Raw genomic sequence first — 23564 nt, forward strand, 5'->3', positions numbered from 1 at the left:
AGGGACAAAGGGAGGGAGCATGCCAGTGGAAATTTCATCCACATGCATAAAATCAATAATTTGTATTGTGTGGTGGTGCTTGCGTTATAGAAAACATGCACAATAAAACTCAACCTAGAAGTTTGTTTTGCATGCAGGAAATATAAGGTAAATATTATACAATATAATATATAAACTCTGGTTTATTGGCTCCATTAGTGCAAAGTGATAAAATTTACATGCCAACATCTATGTCCAAAAACACTAAAAATTAGGATTCGGGTTTGGTTCCGTATTCGGGCAAATCTTTTACAAAGGATTCAAGTTTCTTGGAGTTAGCAAAAGTGGGTAAAAAATCTGAGAGATCATTTTCATTAAAGTACATAGCCACAGAACATAAAATGAGAACATTCTGGTTTGGATTTTTATTTAAGAACCTAACATTTACATATTTCATATAGCGTAGTTTTTAATATACAGGTATGGGACCTCTTATCCAGAGTGCTCGGGACCTGGGGTTTTCCGGGGCAAGGGATCTTTCCGTAATTTGGATCTACATAGCTTAAGGCTGCTAAAAATCATTTAAACATTAAATAAGCCCAATAGGATTGTTCTGCGTCCAATAAGGATGAATTATATCTTAGTTGGGACCAAGTACAAGGTACTGTTTTATTATTACAGAGAAAAAGGAAATCGTTTTTAAAAATTAGGATTATTTGCTTAAAATTGAGTCTATGGGAGATGGCCTTTCCGTAATTCTGAGATTTCTGGATAAGGGGTTTCTGGATAAGGGATCCCATACCTGTATTGCAAGGGTATTTAAGTGAAGTTGGTCCTCTCTTTGCTGCTAAATCAGCCGTCACCCTCTACTCTTGTGGGAAATCTTTCCACTAGATGCTGGAATATTGTTGGTTGGATTGGATTTGTTTTAGATGAGGTAGGTAGAGAGAGGTAGGGCACTGATGTTGGGCATCAGGTCTGGCTCACAGTTAGTGTTTCAGTTCATCCCACAGGTTGTCAGGGCTCCATCCAGGCCAAACAAGCTCCCATCCCAGAAAACCCATTCTGTATGGACTTTGCTATGTGAAATAGTCTTCCCCAATCTGTTGACACATTGAAGGAAGAATGGAATTGTGTGTAAAATCTGAGTACTAGTTGCCATGAAACCCTGCATCAGTCTTTTGGATAAAAAAAATATAACTTTTATTTAATACAAAATACACTCACTAATCACATAGACCACTCTTTCAGTACATAGGGTGTGTCCACAGAAGCCATCCCTGGACTGGCAATCCGTGGATTCTAGCAAATGCCAGAGGGGCTGCTGTAAGATGCCATAGACAGTCACTATTTATTGGGCTGGGGGGGGCTGTTTGGGTCTCTGTGTACTTGAAATACCAAGGCCAATTTTGAATCCCAGTCCAGGCCTGATAGAAACCCAAAATGAACTTGCTACCTCTTATTGTGACACACCACTGTCAGACGCAAATCTTTGCGCCTCTTGAATCAGAAGTAAATGGTGCACTTAGGTCATTGTCAATAGTTTGGCTTGGATGTTGATTATAACGGATTCTCTTATCTGTTTTTCTGAACACAAAAAAAAGTTTCCTCTGCAAAAATACCTTAAACATCTTAATTGCCACTGATTGGGGAAATACAAACCTAGCTCTTCATAAACGCTTGAGATCTCTTAATCCAAACGGAGGATTTGCAACTTGTCAATTTAGCAGTTTTACAAGAAGGAAAACACAGAGCAACATATTGTCGCTCATATAAAAATAATTGGATGGGGATAAATTACAAGTCGCAGTTATTCTCAGCCATGTGTATGGCTCTCTTATTCAGGTTCTCCACAAATCGTTATAAACCACCCAATTGCTTGTGGATAAAAGAAAATAACAAAACCTTATTGTAAGCCTCCCAGCTCGACTCTCAGTCCTTCAGTGAGATGATAATGTTACTTTCTATTTACAGAATTTTGGCAGAAATAAGTTGTTAATATTTAAAATATTTATGATTTCTGTCATTCAGAAAATGTTGCCAGTAGTCACAAGATGTGCCAAAGCCTTCTTATACTTATACTCAACACGTTGGTGCCAGTATATTACCTATACGGCCTGTGGCACTTTGGTGCCAGTATATTACATATAAGGCCTGTGGCACAATGGCCACTCTGTCTGTGTTTTTTATACCTGTGATGGGAAATAGTAAAGTAAGCATTTCTTCCAGAGTAATGGACAGGCCCAGCTTTTGTCCTAGGCAACAATTTTCCATTCATGTGACTGGCAAGAGACTGCAGGCTGAAAATGGAGTGTTAACACGGTGGTTTTTTGTGGCTATCAGTGTGCCAGAGTCTTTGTAAAGCAGTGGATAAATGTGTTGGTGCTATATAAATAAAGTATGATAATATAAACAATATAATAAGGGTTATAGGTTGGACAAGGAAAACCCTGGCCCAAGGAAATATAGTCAGTGATTTAGGATCCCTGGAAGAAAACCCATAGTGTGAGTCCCTTTATACTATGGAACAGCACAAAAAGTCATTTTTTAATCACATCAGTACCAACAGTACCATGTATCATCTCTGCCAGCTGTATGGTTCTAAATTATTTGGATGGGTCCCTTAATTTGCCCAAGGGCATTGCAATCAATACAAAGCAGAAAGACAAATACTCCATGGCAGTGCTGTCCAACTTCTGTGGTATTGAGGGCCGGAATTTTTCTGGCCTGTGTGGTGGAGGGCTGATAACAGAAGCCCATTTTGGCCACTCCCATTTTTAAAGCATGCCTATTTTAAACGAAACTCATATTAACACAAACATTTTTAAGAACATATCCACATTAATGGTGGAAGCACTCCAAAAAGACAAATGGTTGGTGCTCACTGCAGGGATATCACCCATAACCATATGTGAAAAAAGTCCATTAGTCATATTAAGCCATACCATTCATGTGGCTCCTCCTTCCCTTTGGGTTGCACAGCAACCGCCAACATATCATTTCACACTGTAGGGACCATGTAATAACTATTTCCAAATGCTAACAAACTCTCAGAACAAAACCCCACCAAGTTCACTTCCCACAGGCGGCATAGAGCAGTCAGACTATGGCACACACAGGCAACATAGGACAGGCAGAGTATGGCACACACAGGCGGCATAGAGCAGTCAGACTATGGCACACACAGGCAGCATAGGACAGGCAGAGTATGGCACACACAGGCAGCATAGGGCAGGCAGAGTATGGCACACACAAGCAGCATAGGGCAGGCAGAGTATAGCACACACATGCAGCATAGGGCAGGCAGACTATGGCACACACAGGCAGCATAGGTCAGGCAGAGTATGGCACACACAGGCAGCATAGGGCAGGCAGAGTATGGCACACACACAGGCAGCATAGGGCAGGCAGAGTATGGTACAAACAGGTGGCATAGGGCAGGCAGAGTATGGCACACACAGGCAGCATAGAGCAGTAAGACTATGGTACACACAGGCAGCATAGGGCAGGCAGAGTATGGCACACACACACAGGCAGCATAGGGCAGGCAGAGTATGGCACACACAGGCGGCATAGGGCAGGTAGAGTATGGCACACACAGGCAGCATAGAGCAGTCAGACTATGGTACACACAGGCAGCATAGCTCTGAGGTGTGAATAATGGAGGGTCTTAAAGTCGTGAACAATGGAGGGGCTCAAAGGAGTGAATAGTGAAGGGGCTTAGAGGTGTGAACAAAACAGTGTCTTACAGCCTGAATCTGAAATGTGCACAATGCAGGGGCCAATTAATCTCAGTACTGATACCATTTAAACTTTTATAAAGTTAAGCAGTCACAGCAGCCAGACAGGTGGGGGACACACCCACTGGTGTTTCCAGTTGGACAGCACTGCTCTATGGAAATGTTTCAATTAAAGATGTCAATGCAAAATCTTGTTATGCAAAGGAACATGTTCCTGCTCACCATGTCATTTTTTTTTTAATGATTTTCTTTATTGCGTTTTTTATAATTTACATAAATCAAACAAAGTAAGACAAGGTAGGGAGAGAAGAAGAAGAGGAATAGTATGGATGGGGGGTGTTTGGGCTTCCATACTTATTGAGTGCATTACTGACTGTCTCATGTTTGTCCCATGGCCCTATATTGTGTTTTTAATAAAGAGGCTTAAAATTTAAACTGCTAGTCCAGTGTCCGTTCTTTGTGTCCATTTGTTATACACCTCGGTCTTGAGTCCGTGCTTCTGTATCTCGTTGTGGTGACCAGTATGTGGCTTGTGGCGTCGTTCAGGGTTGATGTATGTCCTTAATCCAATTGTCCCATATCTTGTTAAATCTGGGCATCCCCTAGCCAGGTATGTTTGTGGCTGGGAAGCATGTCATTGATCATTTTTTTTCCAAAAGCCCAGGGTTGGGGGAGCCGTTGCCTTCCAAGTCTTCTTTTGCAAAGTGTAGAATTTGAAGGAGACATAGTTCGTATTTGTTAAGTGATAGTCCTTCCGTGTATCCGAGTAGGCACAAAGTTGGAGAGCGGATATGTGGGAGTCCCAAGACTGTGGTGCTGTAATTCAATACCTCAGACCAATATTTTTGGATCTCAGTGCAGTCCCAGAAAACATGCATGTAATTGCCTTGCTCAATGTTACATTTGGGGCATATATCCGGGTAACCAGCCTGTGAGATGTCAGGTAAACTCGGTTAAGAAACTTAGTGTGTATATACAGTACCTATCCCTGGAGGTACCTGGTATTTGACGTAGGATTTCTTTCCAGGAACCCTCATCTAGCTGAGGGAAGTTCTGCTGCCACTTGTGGGTGAAATGCTTGTGTGGGTCAAAGTCATCCTGCAGCTCACCGTGTAATTTAAAGGAAAGGATGTCTGTCCGTAGCATCTCTATATAGAAAGGAATACAAAGGAATATGAGACAGAGAACAATGAAAAAAGAGAGATGTGAAAAGAAAAGAGATGGAGAAGAATAAACTAAAAAAGTAAGCTGTGCCCTGATACTCTGTCTATTAAAGTGATCCATCTATGTAGGGAATATTTCCCTATATTAGAAAGATATCTATAATTCAGATGCTACAGTAGATCAGAGACACTGAAGGGCTTGTTAGGACAAACATATTATATTTTGTTGTGAATTTCTGCTGTGACCTTGGAGTAATAACTGTAAATAACTGTAAGTGCACCTCTAGATTTATTTCTGTGTCTGAACATGTTGCCCAAAGTCACATTCCGACATGCCCCCCCGATGAACTAAGCTGGATCTTATCAACACGTATCTGTGATACGGTTACTCCGTGGAATTCGTTTCTCCTACATTTACAATGGCAGTTTTTCTTCTTTTGATAAATCAAAAATATTCCATTATCATTGTTTCACTTGTGTTTGCTTTAATTATGTGCTGCTTTGGCCCAGGAGAATTTGCTTTCAAGCTGAAATAGTATTTTCATGAGGAAAAGGAAAAGAACAAAGGGGCAAATTTACTAAAGTGCAACATTTGATCTATTCTTCACAAACACAAAAATCCTCCTTGACATTAGCAATTTAATTTAATGCAAGTACAACAAGTTTTTTCGGATTAACTTCTCATTGGGGAATGTTGGATTTTTTTTTTACCAGGCAAAAGTATGTCGCTGCAAACAATGGGTGAATAAAATGAATTCAGTTTTTCAGATCCCATCAAGGTTTTTTTTAATTTGCTGAATGTAAGAAAGGCCATCAACCCTTTCATGAAAGTATCTGCTTTATTTGCCAGTATGATCTGTTGAGCAGTGCATTATCCACACACATATACTGCTCTCACTGTAGAAACCCTTTCCGTTGCTAAAGATAAACACCGGTTTCTTCCAGTCACGGTCAATGTCCTGGTATCATCTCTGAAAATCTATTATTGGATCCTTATATTGTTAAATGAACTGCTTCCAGCTGTATTTCCTCCCATGTAAACAAAACCCAGTAGGGCTCAATTTCCAATACAAGTGCTAGTGTAAGTCACACACAAGTGCAGTTTGTGCCATTTAGCACCTATGTTTGTACATGGGCCTCAGTATTCTTTATTACTAACCAACTCCCCTTAATGTATCACCTTGCTCAAGGTCTTTTTGTTCATGTTAATTCAAGCCCAAGATTGACATGGATGATCAAGATAAGGCCCTCAAGTGCTTTAGATAAATGACACTTTCTACTCTTTATGCTTGAGTCTATTACATTTTTTAATAACGTTAATACGTATAGATATAGATTGTAAGCTCTATGGGGCAGGGACCTCCTTCATCTTGTGTTTCTGACTCTTATTGCAACTGCACCTTGTATTTATTTGTATTTATTGTTGCACTTTGTATTTATCCATTATCTTTTGTATTTATCCATTATCTTTAACCCCCTGTCTGTATTAATGAATTCTACAGTACAGCGCTGTGTACATAAGTAGCGCTTTATAAATAAAGATATACATACATACAATACAGGGAAGGATTTTGGTAGCCCTGGCTGGAGTTGCTTGCTACAGTTTTCCCTATTATCCATATGTCCTCTCATTCTCCATCAAGGATTTCCCTATTGGGTCCCTGATATGTAGTGCAGGGATCCCCAACCTTTTTCATCCATAAGCCACATTAAAATGTAAAAAGAGTTGGAGAGAAACACAAGCATCCAAAAGGTTCCTGGGGTGACAAATATAGGCTGTAATTGGTTATTTAGTATCCTCAATGTGGACTTATAGCCAACAGGAGGCTCTGTATGGCAGCACACATGGTTTTCATGCTGCTAAATTTTGCCTCCAAGCCAGGAATTCAAAAATAAGCCCCTGCTTCGAGGCCACTGGGAGGAACATTCATGGGGTTGGTGAGCCACAAGCTCGAGCCACTGGTTGGGGATCCCTGCTGTAGCATGAGGCTTCTGAATACCTTTTGCTTTAAGAAGGCTCTCGATGCATACCTACCTACCCAACATATTTTTGTATGCTGAAGTAATAGTGGATGTATGGCTATGTATCTACCAAAACCAACCTTTAATGATGACTATCTTTATGTGATTCATACCAGCCTTAATTCTACATTTGCACAGGATTTGCAGGTCGTGAGCAGGTTGGGAATGAGCTGTTACTTACAGCCGCCCCACCTACAACCTTAATATGCCTGGTTTCCGCCTCTGGCAACCTCTATTTATGGGTGTGTACCTGCCCCGCCCCCTGTGTAATGTCAGAGATGGGCGTGTTGACCACAGGTCTATAAATAGAGGTGGATTGCGGGTTGGGAGAGGGTGGGTTTTGGTCAGGTCTTTCTATCGATTCATCTCGGGTGTGACGAGGGGGGTGAAGCTGCGCAGTTTTGTTTTAAGCTGGAACATAACCAAGGCCACAGATCGTTCGTACAAATCGTTAAATGAATGGAACTGCTAATTCTGCATTACATTTATTTGGCATGGGTATGGAGTAGAGCAATAGAATGAGCTATAATAAACAATGGAACCACCCTTTACCTTTCCCTGTATGGAAGGATTAGTATTGTTGGCTGGTAGAATGTTGATCTATCTTTCCACCATAAACTTTGCCTGCTAGGGCTGTACAATTACAATTCCCCTTGAATGGAATGTTTTTTATGAATGCATTGCTGGCCCTTGGCCGCTCTTTGGCCTGTCTCTCTCACTAGGCACCATGTTTCCAGTCTAGTTAATGAAGGCCGCTGTGAAGCGTGATGGAAAATATCCCTGTTGCAGACACTTCTACCTCCCTTAAAGCTTGTTTCTGCCTTTCCCTAATGCAGCACCGACTGTATTTGCTTCTCTGTTACAGAATCCCTCATCCCTCTCCTGCATTTTCTATCTCTTGTGTTCTTTCTTCCGGTCTCCTGTCTCTGCCTCTTGCCCTGGGGGTCAGAGATATGAGGGCCAGCAGTAAGCAGAGGATCAAGAAACAAATTTCACGGCTGATGATGTAAAAAGGGAAAGCGCTAGCGTCTGGGCATAGCTAACAAATGTACTCTCCTCGCTTAATAAGAAAGAATTATGTTAAGTAATACCAGCGAGACACTTTCTGTAAAGCTAATAAATTAAACGCGTCAACGGGAACCAGAAAGAGGAGGGAGAATGAGAGGGAGAAATAGCAGAAGATTCAGGCAGCAAATTGCATTTCTTTTGATTGTTCTGCTCCGCATAAACAGAGTGTAATAACACACGGGGCACTGTAATTAATCTCTGTTTCAAAGCTATTATGTTCTACCCCAAATTCACGCCTGCATTAATTACAGCATACCTCCTTAACCCCTTTGCTGCCACAGGGTCTAAGGAACCTATTAGAAAAGAATCTTTCCATTATAATGTCGCTTTCCTAGGTGAAGTCCCTTATCAGTAAGCAGAATGGTGCTCTCATCCTCTCCTCCATGACTCTAAGGAATCCCAGTTCATAAGAGTTATTTGCAGAACTGCAACCCCCCACACTCTGCATTGGCCAACCCACTGGAGTATAGTCATTGCAATGGGGTTTCATTCATTTTGTCTTACAGCCACAGTTTAAAACCCAACTCATAGTGTTTTTTTCCTTGATTTTGGTGCCCCACAGCATCTGAATGCATGCCCAGGTTCCACTTAATTAAAATTTAGTGATGGGCGAATCTGTTCCATTTCACATCAATTAAAAATTTGCGAAGCTACAAAAAAATTCGTGAAATGGCGAAAAATTGGAAAACGTGGGTACCACGCAACTTTTTTGATGCAACCATGCCTTTTTTGAGGCAACTACGCTTTTTTGATGTGACCACAAATTTTTTACATTGAAATTTTGCTGAAGTTATACAAAACAATGGCCAATGGCGAAATGTGGATTTTTTTTTGCAAATGCATGCCTTGCATATTCAGGGCCAAAGGACCAATCACACCAAAAATTGTTTTAATTTCTTCATCCAGCAACACTTTTTCTTGGCTACAAATGTCATAGTAATTAAGAAAGACTTTCCTTCTAAAGTTCTGTATAGAGCCATTAATGGCATTTAATCAATGTATCAATGTTATCTTTCTGCTGAAAAAATAAAACCAGCTTTAAAGAGTGTCGGCATCAGTAGTGTTGCATTGGTACCAATACAGGAGAACTAAAGCTAACAAAGGAGTAGGCTAGTATGTTATGTAATGAGGTTCTGTACCAGCCCAAGGCAACCACAGCCCTTTAGCAGGGAAGATCTGAGCCCCCAAAGATGCCCCAGTAGCTCCCCATCTTCTTTTCTTTTAATTCACTGCACATGCTCTGTGCTGCTGTCACTTACCTGTACTTTAGAAGCGAAAAAAAATCGGATTTCCATTATATGGCAGCTTAGAATTCAATATTCAGCACTGTCACATCAGCTTCTATGCTAGATAATTCTCATTTTCTGCTTGATGATTTGTGATGATCTCTAAACTTAGCTTTTGTTCAGCTTCCCAGAGCACACTGAGCATGTGCAGGGTCACTGGTACTCCTAACAATATCCAACATGGGGAGCTCCTGTGCACAACCTTAAAGGCCTGGATCATTACTGTTATAGAGATGCTGAACCTCTAGCCTGGGGCAGTATGTTTTTTATATAAAAAAGGCCATTTTGTAGCTACATTTGTTTTAAGGTCAAGTTCTCTTTTAAAGTTATAAGTAAATTGTGCAAAAGTTGCAGAGAACATTTTTTTTTACAGTTAAGTGTGAACATTACACATGATCTAGACTTAGTTACTCTATGTATATTCGTTGAGACATTATTCTTTTTTAAATATAAAGGGCAGGCCCAGACTGGCAATCTGTGGGTTCTGGCAAATGCCAGTGGGGCTGCTGTAAGATCCCATAGACAGTCACTATTTATTGGGCTGGTGGGGGGCTGTTTGGGCCTCTGTGTACTCAATATGCCCGGGCCTTTTTATGCCCCGATGAGATGTCTGATCCTTTTGTTGGTTCAAAAACAAAAAAATAATTTCAGACCACAAAGTGCAAAGCTGCTGAAAGGTCTGGACAAAATGGGATACAAAATACACCCAGGCATTCCAGTACACAGAGGCTTTTGCCAGTCCCCATCGATTGCCAGTCTGGGCCTGAATCTCAGTCCAGGCTTTGACTAAAGAACAGTTTAGAAAAGTACAAGGTATCCACAATACATGGCAGTTTGTGTCCATTTTTTGCACTTTGTCAATTAACCCTACAGTGACTTTTATGTTATTATGTAAACATCGGTGTAACCAAGATCCACATTTTGTCCTAGTTTATGACTAGACTGCCATAACTGCATTTGTCTCCTCATAATGAATAATACTCACAATGAGTGTATATTATAAAGCAGGGATATACAGCCAAGTGCCCCCTGTCTACACCTCCCAAACAGTGACCATTATCATGCTTGTTAATATTATGGGGTATTAAACATTATGTCAGTCATAGAGAGCCAGTAATTACACTGCTGATATAAGCCTCTGAACCAACTCCATTAATGTCATTTTGGCAGTGACCATTAAGAACTTACTGCACCGGGCCACATGTTTCAAATAACCATAATATCCTCCTAATAACCCCTAATATCACCCTAATACATTGATGGATGCATAAAAAGAATTATATGGGTGGGGTTGTGTAATGGTTGATGGAAAAAAACGTCATTATTAAATGAACTTTAGTAAGTCATAGACTTTATAACAGTGCCTGTTTCTGCCTGTGATGTAAAATGCTGTTTGGGTGTCGGGGTCACCGACCCTTACAAATAAAAAACATATTGACAGTGATGCTTTACTTTTATTGCTTATTATTGCTTATATCAGACCCTATTTATTTTCCTTCTCACTTACTAACAGCTGCCTGGTTGGTAGGGTATGATAAAAAAATAAGCAGTTAAAATTCAATGCCTGAGAGTTTCAGACAAAAAAATATAGAATTTTTTCAAATTCTGCCTACTGTCTGCAATTACACTAGAAGTTCATTTTAAGGTGAAATACTTGCTGTACACCTGCTTGATAAATGACCCCTTTGTGAGTCTGACATCCCTACAACAAGGACAAAATAAATGCTGAATATTTGTACTAATTACGAAGCGTATACAGGAGAACAGTACTGGGAGGCAGCAGACGGGGAAGCTGAATGGATTTGTGAATGCACTAAGGTGAATCATTTATTACAACCCTACATGGCAGAGTACTATTCAGTCATTGCATGATATTGACCAGGCAGTAACGCTGGCCATACATGTACCAATAACTAGTGATGGGCAAAATGTTTCACCAGGCATGGATTCGCGGCGAATTTCCACGTTTCGCCATTGGCAGATTGTTTAGCGAAACAGATGAAAAAATTTGCCGCAGAAAAATTTGCACACGTCCAAAAATTGTCGCCGGCGTCAGAAAACAATAGTCGCGGGCGTCAAAAGAATAGCCGTGCGACGAAATAATAGCCGCGGGCGACAAAATAATAGCTGCACGACAAAAGAATAGCCGCGGGCGACAAAAGAATAGTCGCAGGCGACAATTTTTTTTGCCCGCACAACATTTTCACCATTTCGCAAATTTTTCGCCGTTTTGCCAATCCTTTGAAAGATTCGCAAATTTTTCGGCAAAACGGAACAGATTTGCTCATCACTACCAATAACCTTTGTACAATTCAGTGCACCTCAGTCACAATTAGTAGGCACTAAGACAATGGCAAACAAGGGACTATCGATACTAATTATTAAAGGGGCCTGGTGCAAATGCACCTTGTATAGAGTTTATACAGACAAAAATGTGTGCCCATTAATACATCTAGCTTCAGACCAGTATTTAGTAAATGAAGTTCCATAGCTGTTGCTGAACACTCCATGATTGCCAAGCAATATTACCCATGACCCAACTGACTGGTCTCGAAAGAGAGAATGGTATCCCTAGAAAAAAGTGACCTCTGCCCGGCACCTCAGTTTCTATCGTTCCTCAAAGCTACTGTGCATCCTGGTCTCTAGTCAGCTTGAAGCTGCCATCCCATTAGTAGATCAGGGCAGACATTCAATACAGCAGAAAAAAGAAAAAGTGAGTTCAAAAAAAGTGTTCCTGCTGCTGTTGGCAGGTCATCGACTGCTTAAGCTTGGGATCTGCCACGCATGCATTTCTATTCGGTCACTCAGGAGCAGTCCATAATTAATGGCATGATTTAAAGTCCTTATTTGATGCTTGATACAAGATGCTGACTGGCTGAAACGGCTAAAATCACTTGGGGGAATCAGTAACATTCTCACTTGCGCAAAGAAACATATAATTGCCATTTCTGTAATAAAAGCCCTTAGCTGGTAAAAGATCTGTGCTTTGCCCTATGACCAGTGACTTGTGCAGGGCTTCCTACCAAAGCATGTTCAGTCCGTGACACTGAGATTGCTTTCAAGTCCGTAATATAGAAACCGGCTGCATTCTAAAGGAACCTTGATACCCTGGTCCATTTGATGCTGGCTTGTTTCCCATCTGCCACATTGATCCCTTCAGGTTTTGTCCAAGTTACAGCCTCTAGAAATAGATTTTTCTCTTTCCCTTGATTGGGGTCATGCCTGAGAGACCTTTCCCTTCATCCTTCAGGCACAGAAAGAAAGAGAAATGCTTATTTCTATTGTTGAAAAAAAAACTGCCCCCTGGAATAGGTTTCAAATAGCTGTACTGTGCGTCAGCGGCTTCCATTTTGGGTCGGAGGTCACTGATTACCTGAGCATAGTCTCGGCTCAAAGCAACTTACAAAAAAGCTCTTGTCCCTGTGCTGTATTTTAAAGTATGACTTTTGTTCGGTGAGAAGTATTTTTTTACTTTATCAAGTGTTTAATCCCTAGGAAAATACATGGATTCGGATTGACAGTTTTGGAAGGTTATTTTTATGGATGAAATTAGGTGTTTTATCACTGAGCGATGTCAAGAAAAAAGGGATTGATGACATTTATTTGCATTCATCAACAATGTGTGTTATTTCCATTATAAATGTATTGTGCTTCACTGCCGGCAGGGAAGGTGCTGAAAATTGTTTATCAAGTTTTTCTTGGAGATTTACACTACATGGGCAAAAGTATGGGGACAAAACTGTCAGACATCTGCCTGTTTAACATCTCATTCCAAATCCAAGGGTATTAATAGAATGTTGGTTCTCTCCTTGCTGATCAAAGATGATTAACCTCTACTCTTCTGGGAAGGCTTTCTACTAGGTGATGGATAATTTTGGGTGGGATTTGCTTCTATTCAGCCACAAAATAATTGGTGATGTTGGGTACTAATGTTGGGATTAGTCCTGGCTTTCACTGGGGCTCCAGTTCATCCCACAGGTGTTCAGCTGGGTTAGGATCAGGGTTCAATGCTGGCCAGTCAAATTCTTCCACTACAGGCTTTGCAAACCCATCCTGTATTGTGCATTGGGGTTCTTATCCTTCTGCTGAAACAGGAAGGACCTTCCCTAAAGTGTTGCAACAAAGAGGTTAACAGAGAATTTTCAAGAATGTCATCATATATGTATATGTGTATGCACTACTAGGATACTCAACCTTGGACATTTGTACAATACAGAAAAGGACAAACATTGTAAGAAGTCCCTACCACATTGAACTTACAAACTAAGTAGGTTGATAACATACAGGCACAAATAAGAGGGTAAAACTGCACAAAGGTTTGGGCATTGGCCCTTAAGTGCCAGGACTGGAGCAAATGTTCTCATGTAGGATCTGAGGTTTTCTTTAATGAAGTTAGTTCAGGTAAGGAATTGCAGAGGTAAATTTAGATAAGGAATTAAAGAGGTAATGATTAGTAACAAAAAGTTGATGAGAGATGACTTGGGACAAGTGAAGGGAGAGGTGAGCAGCAGAGGAGTTTGGAAGCTTTTTTATGGTGTTTATTGAAAACTTTACAAAATGTAATTAACAGAGCTAAGGCCTACATGCCGACCGAGGGTACAAACATTACAGACAATCACATTTTACCCACCCAGCCCAATGGCCAGATGTTCTGACAAAGGACTTGTAAATATGGTCCCAGTCTGATGTAGACTCCAGGTCTTTGCTGAATATGACCTGAAGATGCCGATGAGAATGCAGAACTAGATAGAATTGAAGGGACACGTTGCTCCTGATGGTCTAAGAATTTTAGCAGAGCTCTTAAAGAAAACAGGTGGTAGAGCAGTTTGTAACAGGATGCAATAGTCTAATCAGGATAGGATAAGGGCATGGATGAGTGATAGGAAATGGCCAAATCAACAGGGTTAATGAACATGTCATCAGTAGTAAAAATGATCGTATGATTTAGTGGCATCTTTGTCCCCATACTTTTGGCAATAGAATGTAATTTCCTAGGGCCAAATACAGTCACTTTTTGAATAGTGTATGTTTATTATAAAATTGTTTCATTTTAAGTGATAAAGATTATTGTAATTAATATGTAAGAATTGGACATCATTTGTTTTCCCCAAACTTGGAGAGAAACATCTGTAAAGCAGTAAATAGCACATTTTTCATTGTAGTAAATTATAATCTTGTTTTTGTTTCAGGTCAGGCTGCGACAAATGGCATTGCTAACAAAGCTACACACAGCTGGGGTTCGAAAATGGAAGCATTATCCACAACTGTAGCGGAGGATTTAGAAGGGGAGGTTCCTTTCATCACCACTGCCCCCACCATGACGCTGCTCAACCACCACCCACTTTTAGAGGGAATTCTTCATGAAACAATAATGAAAAAAGATTTCCAGTATCTGCCCCCCTTCTTTTCTAGAAGCAAGCCAACCGAAGACAATAGCGGCTCCCAAGACATATTGGTCACCCAAAAACTGAAAATTCCTTTTGATAATTTGGCCCACCCAGCCGATGTTCATAAATTCTATGAAGCTTCTACTACATCGCCACTGCCACTGATACAATCCACTATTCCTATGGACACAACATCCTCAGTCACAGAAACAGGGAGAGAGGTGAGTGAGACACACGAAGTAGTCAGGTTGGCTCCCATTCCGGCAACTTCTCCCACTTCTGTGGCTGATATTGTACCCAAAATAGACAAAAGTGACGATTTACAGCAACAAGTTACGGCAGCGTCTTCCTCTCAAACAGAAGCTTCATCTCTAAGTGAAGATGATATTGCCCTCTCAACTTCTATTCAAGACAGAGGTCCTCATGGATCAAACCTATTGCAAAAGAAGAAGGCTATTGACTCCATAATGCCATCAACAGTTACAAATTATGAAGAGGAGGAGGAAACAACGACAAGCACAATAATCACTACAACGGTGACAATGGCAGCTCCAGCACCAGGTGAGGAGTAGGGATAAAAAAAGATAAAAATATGCTAAATAAAAAAAATATTTTTCCTGTAAGGTTTAAAGAACCTTACAGATAAAGGGCAACTAAGCTTGCTTTGTCTTGCAGGACACTAATTCCTGTGATCCTGACAGTATATCTACAATCCATGCCACAAATACTGTAAGCTCTGTTGGCACAGGGCCTGAATAATAATCCAAATGTGCTATAAATGTGCTATAAGCATAAAGAAGTATAATAATACTAGACATTATTTTAAAAGAGCAGTGGAGGAAAACACTGATTTACCAGGCACGGGATGAAAGAAGGCTCATCTGTGTGGGCAAAGGGAAGGCATGGATAATTATGGTAAAGTGGTAAAGACAGCACAATAGACCAAATAACTCAAAAGCCTTGCATTGAATTAAAATAAACAAAGAGCCCTAAGTACAATGCTGGCTATTAGATGTGTATAATTAGGAGGGAGTTTTTTGAGGGCCTGACGGTTTGGAAATATTTAATAGGAGCAGTATGATTAATCAGTGCGGCAGTGAAGGTATATTCAGAATATACTCGCAGGCTGCCTTCCTTTCATGTGCATTCATGTGCAAGTAATAAAAAACAACAAACCATATAAAGTGTATTAAAGGAGAACTAAAGCTAAAAAAGATATATCCCCCATATGAAATAAAAGGCACTAAGTTTGCCATGGCGCAGTAATCCATTGCAACCAATAAGATGTTTGCTTTTAAACACGTAGCCAGTAAATGCTGCCTGCTGAGTGGTTGCTATGGGTTACTACTTCTGGGCAAACTTAGTGCGTTTTATTACATAACCCCCATAGACCACAAAAGCTGCACTTTTTTAGATTTTTGAACCAATCCAAGACCACCAATGGGGATAAAGATCTGTGCCTTCAAAGATGGTATCGTGCTCTGGGGCTTAGTGACCAACAATACCAATATAATACTTTGGGAATTCATTTACACAGCAGTATGGACACCTAAGCTCAGAACACTCTGAGCATGTGCAGTGACACTTAAACACCATGGGGCAGATTTTTGCTATGTAAAAACGGTGACGAAATCCAGCCCACATCGCCAGGCTTTTATGCATTAAAAACAGCGTAAATCTTTTTTACACATTTTTTCTTCCACTGGAACGTAAAACGTAAAATAATGATGGAAAATCTGGCCTTTGGATGGCAAACTTCTCCATTTATTTTACAGAGCTTTTTACACTGTTTTTTCAATTTCATTTTACACAGCATTTCTAGTTCTAGGTTCTTTTTTAGGCATCCTACTGACGAAGAAGCCTTACCAAAATCAATTACCATTGGTTTGGTAACCCCCTATATTGTGCCATCCTGATCTGTATTTCTAATATTCTGTATCAATACCCCAAACTACCATTAATGGGAGAGAGTAAAACTAGTATTGCCTCAACTTGCTCGAGAGCCCACCAATGGATATGCCCTGCTAGTACCCTGCTAAATAATAGTGCAGAGAGCAGCCATTTCCCCAGATAGTGCATAAGCATTTAGGCGCACACCCTTGGGCCCCTTGGTGTATAGGGGGTATAGCAAGGGCCCCCAGTATCTCATTTCTCATCTCATTGTTCTCCCTTTGTTCACTGGTTCAGCAGGGACACTTCTCAAAGGGACAGTGCACATAATACTGAATGTGAGAGCATTACCCTGTATGCGTACAACATTTGTTGCTTCCATATTCTTGGTTCCAAACCACTTACATAATCAGAGGAATGTGCAGTGGCTATATCACAGAAGAATAAAATGTATTTAAAGTAAAAAAAAAAAAGGCAGGTACAGGTGGGAAAGGACTTCCACCTTGTATTATTCACCATGCTGAAGCTGGATAGGCAGTACTTGTACAGTACATGTTGTTGTTATGGTGAATAGAAGAAAATAAATCCCACCTGTATTTAGGATACATATAGACATAAATATATTTATATATTTACTGTACTTTAGTAGTTTTTTATATTTACTGTTTCCTGATTAGTGGTTTGCCACTGGTGCCTTCCCAATGGTTACATATAGAATAGACAGATTTCATTTGCAGGAATCAAAATATTACATACACCAGATTTTGGATTAACTTAAATATGCCTCTAATCATTTTTTTCCAGAACCATGCAACAAGAACTTCACAGGCCCAGAAGGCTTTCTTCTGTCACCAGCTCAGAAAAGCCCCCTGTATAAACCAGGTCTGGACTGTGTCTATATAATCCAAGTATATCCTGGTTATGGTGTGGAGATCAAGGTGAGTGAAATGTTAGAGGTGGAGGTTACCTCTAGGTTAAACCAATCCATCTGTCAGGCAAGATAATGTTTAGGTTAATACAGAAAAACAAGTGTCCCTGTTTGGGAAACTGTACAAATACACGTATATGCACTAAACAGATGTCTTCTAAGCAAACCAAGCACAGTCAAGTACATATAAAATCATGTTACTGTGTGCTCAGCAATGGATTGTGTGTGTGCTGTTAGAAGGTCTGTGTACACACCAGTGTACAGATCAAGAAAGTCTTTCAATACAGTGGTTTTGCTGCTGTTCAGTGGAAAATAATGGTTTTGTCATTCCACTACATGTTGGAACGTTGTTGGTAGGATTTGCTTTCATTCATATGTGAAAGGCTGGGCACTGATGTTGAGGATCAGTCATTGTCATCACAATTTACCCCACAGGTGTTCCGTTGGGTTGAGGTCATGGCTCTGTGCAAGTTAAGTTCGTTAAGTCCCATGTCTGCAAACCAATCCTATATGGAGTTTACTTTGTGCTAAAACAGGAAAGGGCCTTCCCCAAACTGCTGCCAAAAAGTTGGAAGAATGGTGTTGCTTAAATAGCCAATTCCAATAAGAACAAAGGCTGCCCAGTACTTGTGGCCATACAGTGTTTCTCAATAGAACATTTAATTGTAGATCAGTGTTTTCCACATTGTACATATATATGAAAAGCAAGAGCCTCCAAAATATCTAGGCTGTTAAATAAATTCTTACTCCATATCTTATTCTATCTGACCTGACACTAAGCTTGCAGGAATACCTAGGAGAGCAAATAGGCACATACCCTAAATTTCTTTACCAGCCTACCAACAGCCACCGCCAGTGAGGGGGATCAACCAATTGATTAGAAGCCACTAATCAGCACCCATATCCAGCCATCTATCGGCAAAGTAATTAATCTAACTTTCATTACTTATTTCCAGGCACTACCATTGTTTGAAAGCCATGATGTTTCCACAACAGTAGGATTTCAGGCCATAGCTCATGGCTGACTTCTTTCTTGCCATCAGCAATTAAAGCTTATCATTGTAACCTATGATAGAAGTACCGGTGGTTGCTATATTGGTTGTTATAGTAAAACAGTATATAAAGAAATGCAGAGCAATTGAATTTGAGAAACTTTCTCTTTGCTTCATACTGTTCTGTGGGATTAGTTGCTGCTTCAGCACCTTTCCTTATCTGCAGCTTCCAATTATTTACCCGAATCTGAAAGCAAAATGATATGTTTTCTTCTAGCGCCCTGAAATCCCTGCAGACCACGCTCTCAGCTGCATCTTTATTGCATACTTTATATATATATATATATATATATATTTAAATGGTACCGTTTCATAACACACTTTTATAATTGTTGTCCTAGTTTCTGTGAAGGCCCAGCCAGTAGCTGGTAGTTTTTGCCCCACATTTACCTCATTAGCCAAAAGAATATTATGACCCATGTGTTGTTCAAAGATACATTCATTTATCAGAGACTTGAAAAGTGAAGATAGTTGGGGCTCATTTTGTCTTGTGCGCTTCAAGAAAACTTTTTTTGGCGTAGACAAAGCTATATAAAGCTAAGTCACTCAACTTGTTCCTCTCACAGATTGGCAGGCTCACAGAGCTTCGGCTAATGGAAAAAAAACTCCCAGATCCAGTATCCACGAGTTTGCAAAACATCATTTGATTGTATTGTATTGACTGTCAACTGATCTGAGCCTGGGGGCTCCCCAGGATTAGTGATGAGCAAAATACAGGGGCGTAACTACCATCCAACTACCCCACGGCCACCTGCTGGCACGACGGTACACTGGCACGCTGGTGATCCCAGAGTTCCCCATAACAGGCTGCATTTCACCTCTGAGAGTTGCATAAGATTTGACACCACTGACGCAAAAAAATGCTTCCTACAACTTGTGTGAGATTTACAAAGGCACATTGATCAACTGCATCCAAGGTATAGCACACATTATTCAGCAGGCACAAGCAACAACACTGGAATTCTAAGGGGAAATGTTGCATTGTGGGTAAAAGAAAAAAAAGCTATTTGCAAACTATGCACTTTGCACATTTGTATGAAACAAAAGGGAACTTCTGCTACAGCTACAGTACAGCTATGTGCATTTCTACAACAGTTATGTACCCCAATAAAAAAAACAGGAGCATAAACAACTGTTTCTTTCAGGATTCTCCCTGCTGGTTATATGGAGTATGTTATAGAGTATGTTACCTCCCTCTGCATATTGTGCTGCTATGGAGACCAGTTATCCCTTTTAGCAAAGAGAGAATCAAAACTTACAGATACGTGATACGTTTATTGAGGAGCACAAAAATGGACAAAGATTCGGCTCTGACACAAACACCTCTTTTGCTTGCTTGGAGGGAAACTGGATTCTGCCCTAACTTCCCAAGAATAGTCAAACAGGCTAAGATTCTAAGCAGAAACAGGCTGCCTCTCCTTTCTACATTGTAACTGATGGTGGAATTCAATCACTGTCGGCCAATGCAGTTCTTGAGCATTTTGTTGGTGTTGGCCCTCCAAGAAACTCTTGGAGGGCCACATCAAACCCACCGGGCTGATTTATATAATAAAAAAGCAAAATTAAAGCTCCATATAAAACTCTAGTCCCTTTGCAATTTGATAGTTATGTAGAACATAGTACTGATTTAATCTGCTTCCAGTACCCTCTTGTGTGTTGTTAAGTGGATCATCTTGGTTTGGAATTAGTGTTGGTGCATTTGTTATGTACACCCAATATACACCCACTTTTTTAGATAAAGCTATATTGAAAGATCAGCCAAATGAGCAGATCTTTTCCAATATGCCCACCTTGAGGTGGGGGATATTGGACTGAACCAATCATTCAGCCCTAGGGGATACAGGTCGTTGGAGCAAGGACAACATCAACAAGGCAATGCAGTCATTGATCTAACGAGACCTGTCAGATCCCCATATATACAAACAGATAAGCTGCCAACTAGGACTGAAGGAGCCCATACAGCAGCTAAAATCTGCCCGTCGATGCCCACTTGTAGAGAATGATAACTGAGTCATACTATACAGTTCCTTCCTAAACAGCCATAGCCTCTCAGGCCAATGTATGCTTGCTGCCGCTATCTCCAGCTCAGTGTAAAGCAGCTATAAGCCAGAGGGAGTGCCAACCGCACTGATAATTTTCTGATTGGGAGCATTCAATTAACTCATTAATTTTGTTATCAGGTTGGAAACACAGGACATTAACTTTTATTAAGTTACTGAGTTACTGAGCCTCCCATTCACAAGAAGAAATATTACTTCCTACCTGCATTGTCTAAGCATCTAAAAGCAGACCGAGCTATCTCCCTGCATGCCCTGCTTTGTTAAACAGACAAATACAATATAAAGGTGGTAATTAAGGAAAAGGTTACGTTGTAAGAAAACAAAAACAAGAGACTGTAGCAAAAGTCACTTTAGAAACCCATAGATGGTTCTTCACAAGTCATATATAGAAATGAAAGAGCTGATAGCAGGATTAAACTGAAAGTGCTCTTTTTATTGTGAACACCCTTAGCAATAAATAGAGCACTTACAGTTTAATCCTGCTATCAGCCCTTCCTCTTCTATATAACATTTCCAGTGATGGCGAGCTCTCTTTAGGGCCTGGGTGGGGAGCACTTAGTGGGAGCGGGACGTGAAAGTAATAGGAAACAGCTGGGGCTGTTTGGGTATATTTGGTTCTCCAACTTCCATTGCACAACATATTTATAATGGTGAAGTATTATATGCCACAAAAAGGACAAAAAGTGTTTAAGAAAATAGTGTGTTTATTAAGTTGTGTTGTTCTTTTAACTTCAGTTAGCGCCATTCATCCTGATCAGGGATATTATTGAATTGCTTTATTTTTTGCTTTTGCAATTGCATACCTAAAGGGCCCTTAAACATGAGATCATTCAGTTAGGCTTGGGACCTGAGGTTTTCCTAATAAGTGATCTCTCCATAAACTCATTCAAACATTAAATAAATAAATACATGAAACTCCCTATATCTGCCCATTTTTTTTTTTAACACAAACGTTGAAGCTATGCGGTCTTCGATCCGATGGCAACTATGCCCACCATTGTAATCCAATCGTTGGGCTCAACAGTGCCTACGCCCTAGGGCAAAAGGATAGAACTACAATGGCGGCAATAGGCACTGTCGAATAGAGGCCCACATCAACGAGCCGATGCGGACCCAGATCCAATGGAAAATCAAACATGCCCAGTTGAGTTTTGCCCAATTTTAGGCCAGATATTGGTGGGGTAGGGCCGTTGGATTCAGCTAAAATCTGCCCGTATATGGCCACCTTAAGTAGGGGCACAGCTTCAATAACCAAAAATCTAAGGGACAAAGTTTGTGTTAAACAAAATGGGCAGAGTTTCAAGTTACCTGCACAAGTAGTCGATTTCTGTTGACTGATCCTGTTTTTAATGGGCTGTGTGGTTTAATTCACCCATGTTAATCACAAAGAGGTTTGTCTGTGTATAAGAGGCTGTTGTAAAGCAGACAGACCGTGGTAAAACCGCTATCTGGTTTATATCCTGACAGGGACTTGAAGTCCCTCTGCTTTCCGTGGAGTGTGTAGCACAGATTCTCTGGAAAGCAGAGAGACCTCAAGTCCCAGAATCCATCACCTCAACAAGGTGAGGGTGGGGTTCAACATCTAAGAGAGAGGGAATGGTCTCTGCAAGTCAAAGGCGGAATATCATGGTTTACAGAGCAAGCAGTATCATGTATTTAAAAACAGTTCACTGCAGAAAATAAGGTTTACTAATGAATTATTCATCCCCAAGCCAAGTTGTTTCTCTAATATATCTTTAGCCTGAGTAATAAAACTGTGATTGTCAGACTGCTGGTTCATGGCTAATATTTATATAAATGACCATAATGATTTAGGCAGTTAATTAAAATCTATGCCTTAAGTCCCAATTGGATTCTCATTTATTATCCTTCTCCTGTGCCCCTACTAGTGCAGGTAGCCTTTAGGCCCATGATTTAATGTGAGTAGTAAAGCATCAACTATGGAAATGATTTGTTTCTCCGCATATCTTGGGAGTTCTGAGCTACTTCATCATTATTGATTGTGTATGTGCTGTACAGAATGTCTAGCGGAATGATACCTTCAGCAAACTTGCCCCTTTCTCTGACTCCGCGTTTATAAAGGGAATGAAGTACTATAATATTGCTATACAAGAGTTTATTTACTGAGCTGCAAATAAAAAATAACAATATAAATAATAAATAAATAATAAAAATCATAATAAAATTTATTAGGACAAATAGAACAGCCTACCGCATTCCGTGCCTTATGGGGCACTTACTCATAGGCTGGTGGTCACACCCGGTACAAATTATTTATAGGCCAGTCGGAATGAGTCACACAAAAAAACAATAGAAAACATGTATACAATAGATACAATAGAGTGAACCAGTAAGAGGTCTGTGTTGGGAAACCCTTGAGGTGGGAGATTTATCTGATCATTCGGCCCTTAGGCCAAACGAGTGGATCACAGTGACGGGATACAGGCCATCAGGGTGAGGACAGCATTAATGAACCGATACTCTCCTCACTCCAACAGGATTTTTAAACCTGCCCAATCAACATAAGACCAATTTTTAGCCAGATATCAGTTCGGCAGGCCAGTCTGAGGGCTCCATACACAGCTCAATAAGCTCAATAAGGCTCTGTCCATCTGCAACTTTTACCGGCCCATGTATGGCCACCTTCAGACTGGATTTGTTGCCAGTATTTATTTTATATATGTAGAATAGCCATGCAGAAAGAATGAGAGAAAGATAAGGGAAAGGAAGACACAGAAAGGAAGAATTGCAAAGTAAAAGGTAGAGCAATAGATTAAAAGAAGGTCAGGGAATTAAGACATGGAACAATCAATGAGAAGAGAGAATGTGAGTAGTTCATCGTGTACTGTATTCTGAACTTTAATGTTACATGTACCATGTATGTCAGACCCGTGCCTCATATTTATTGGGTCCCTAGTAATGATTCTATAATATATTTTGCCTCAGGATTAAGCTTTATGAAGCATAGGCCCTGCTTCCCTGTTATTTG

General features: G+C 40.4%; 1 protein-coding gene across 1 annotated transcript in view; it reads left to right on the forward strand.

The window, feature by feature from the left end:
• sez6 (seizure related 6 homolog) overlaps positions 1 to 23564 on the forward strand; it is a 324119-nt gene that overhangs the window by 136288 nt on the left and 164267 nt on the right. The window contains exons 2-3 of the mRNA XM_004911704.4: positions 14448 to 15206; positions 17340 to 17473. Coding sequence (XP_004911761.1) covers positions 14448 to 15206; positions 17340 to 17473 — 893 coding nt within the window. The remainder of the gene's footprint in view (positions 1 to 14447; positions 15207 to 17339; positions 17474 to 23564) is intronic.

The sequence above is a fragment of the Xenopus tropicalis genome, chromosome 2, assembly GCF_000004195.4.
Source record: "Xenopus tropicalis strain Nigerian chromosome 2, UCB_Xtro_10.0, whole genome shotgun sequence".
Taxonomy (NCBI): Eukaryota; Metazoa; Chordata; class Amphibia; order Anura; family Pipidae; genus Xenopus; species Xenopus tropicalis.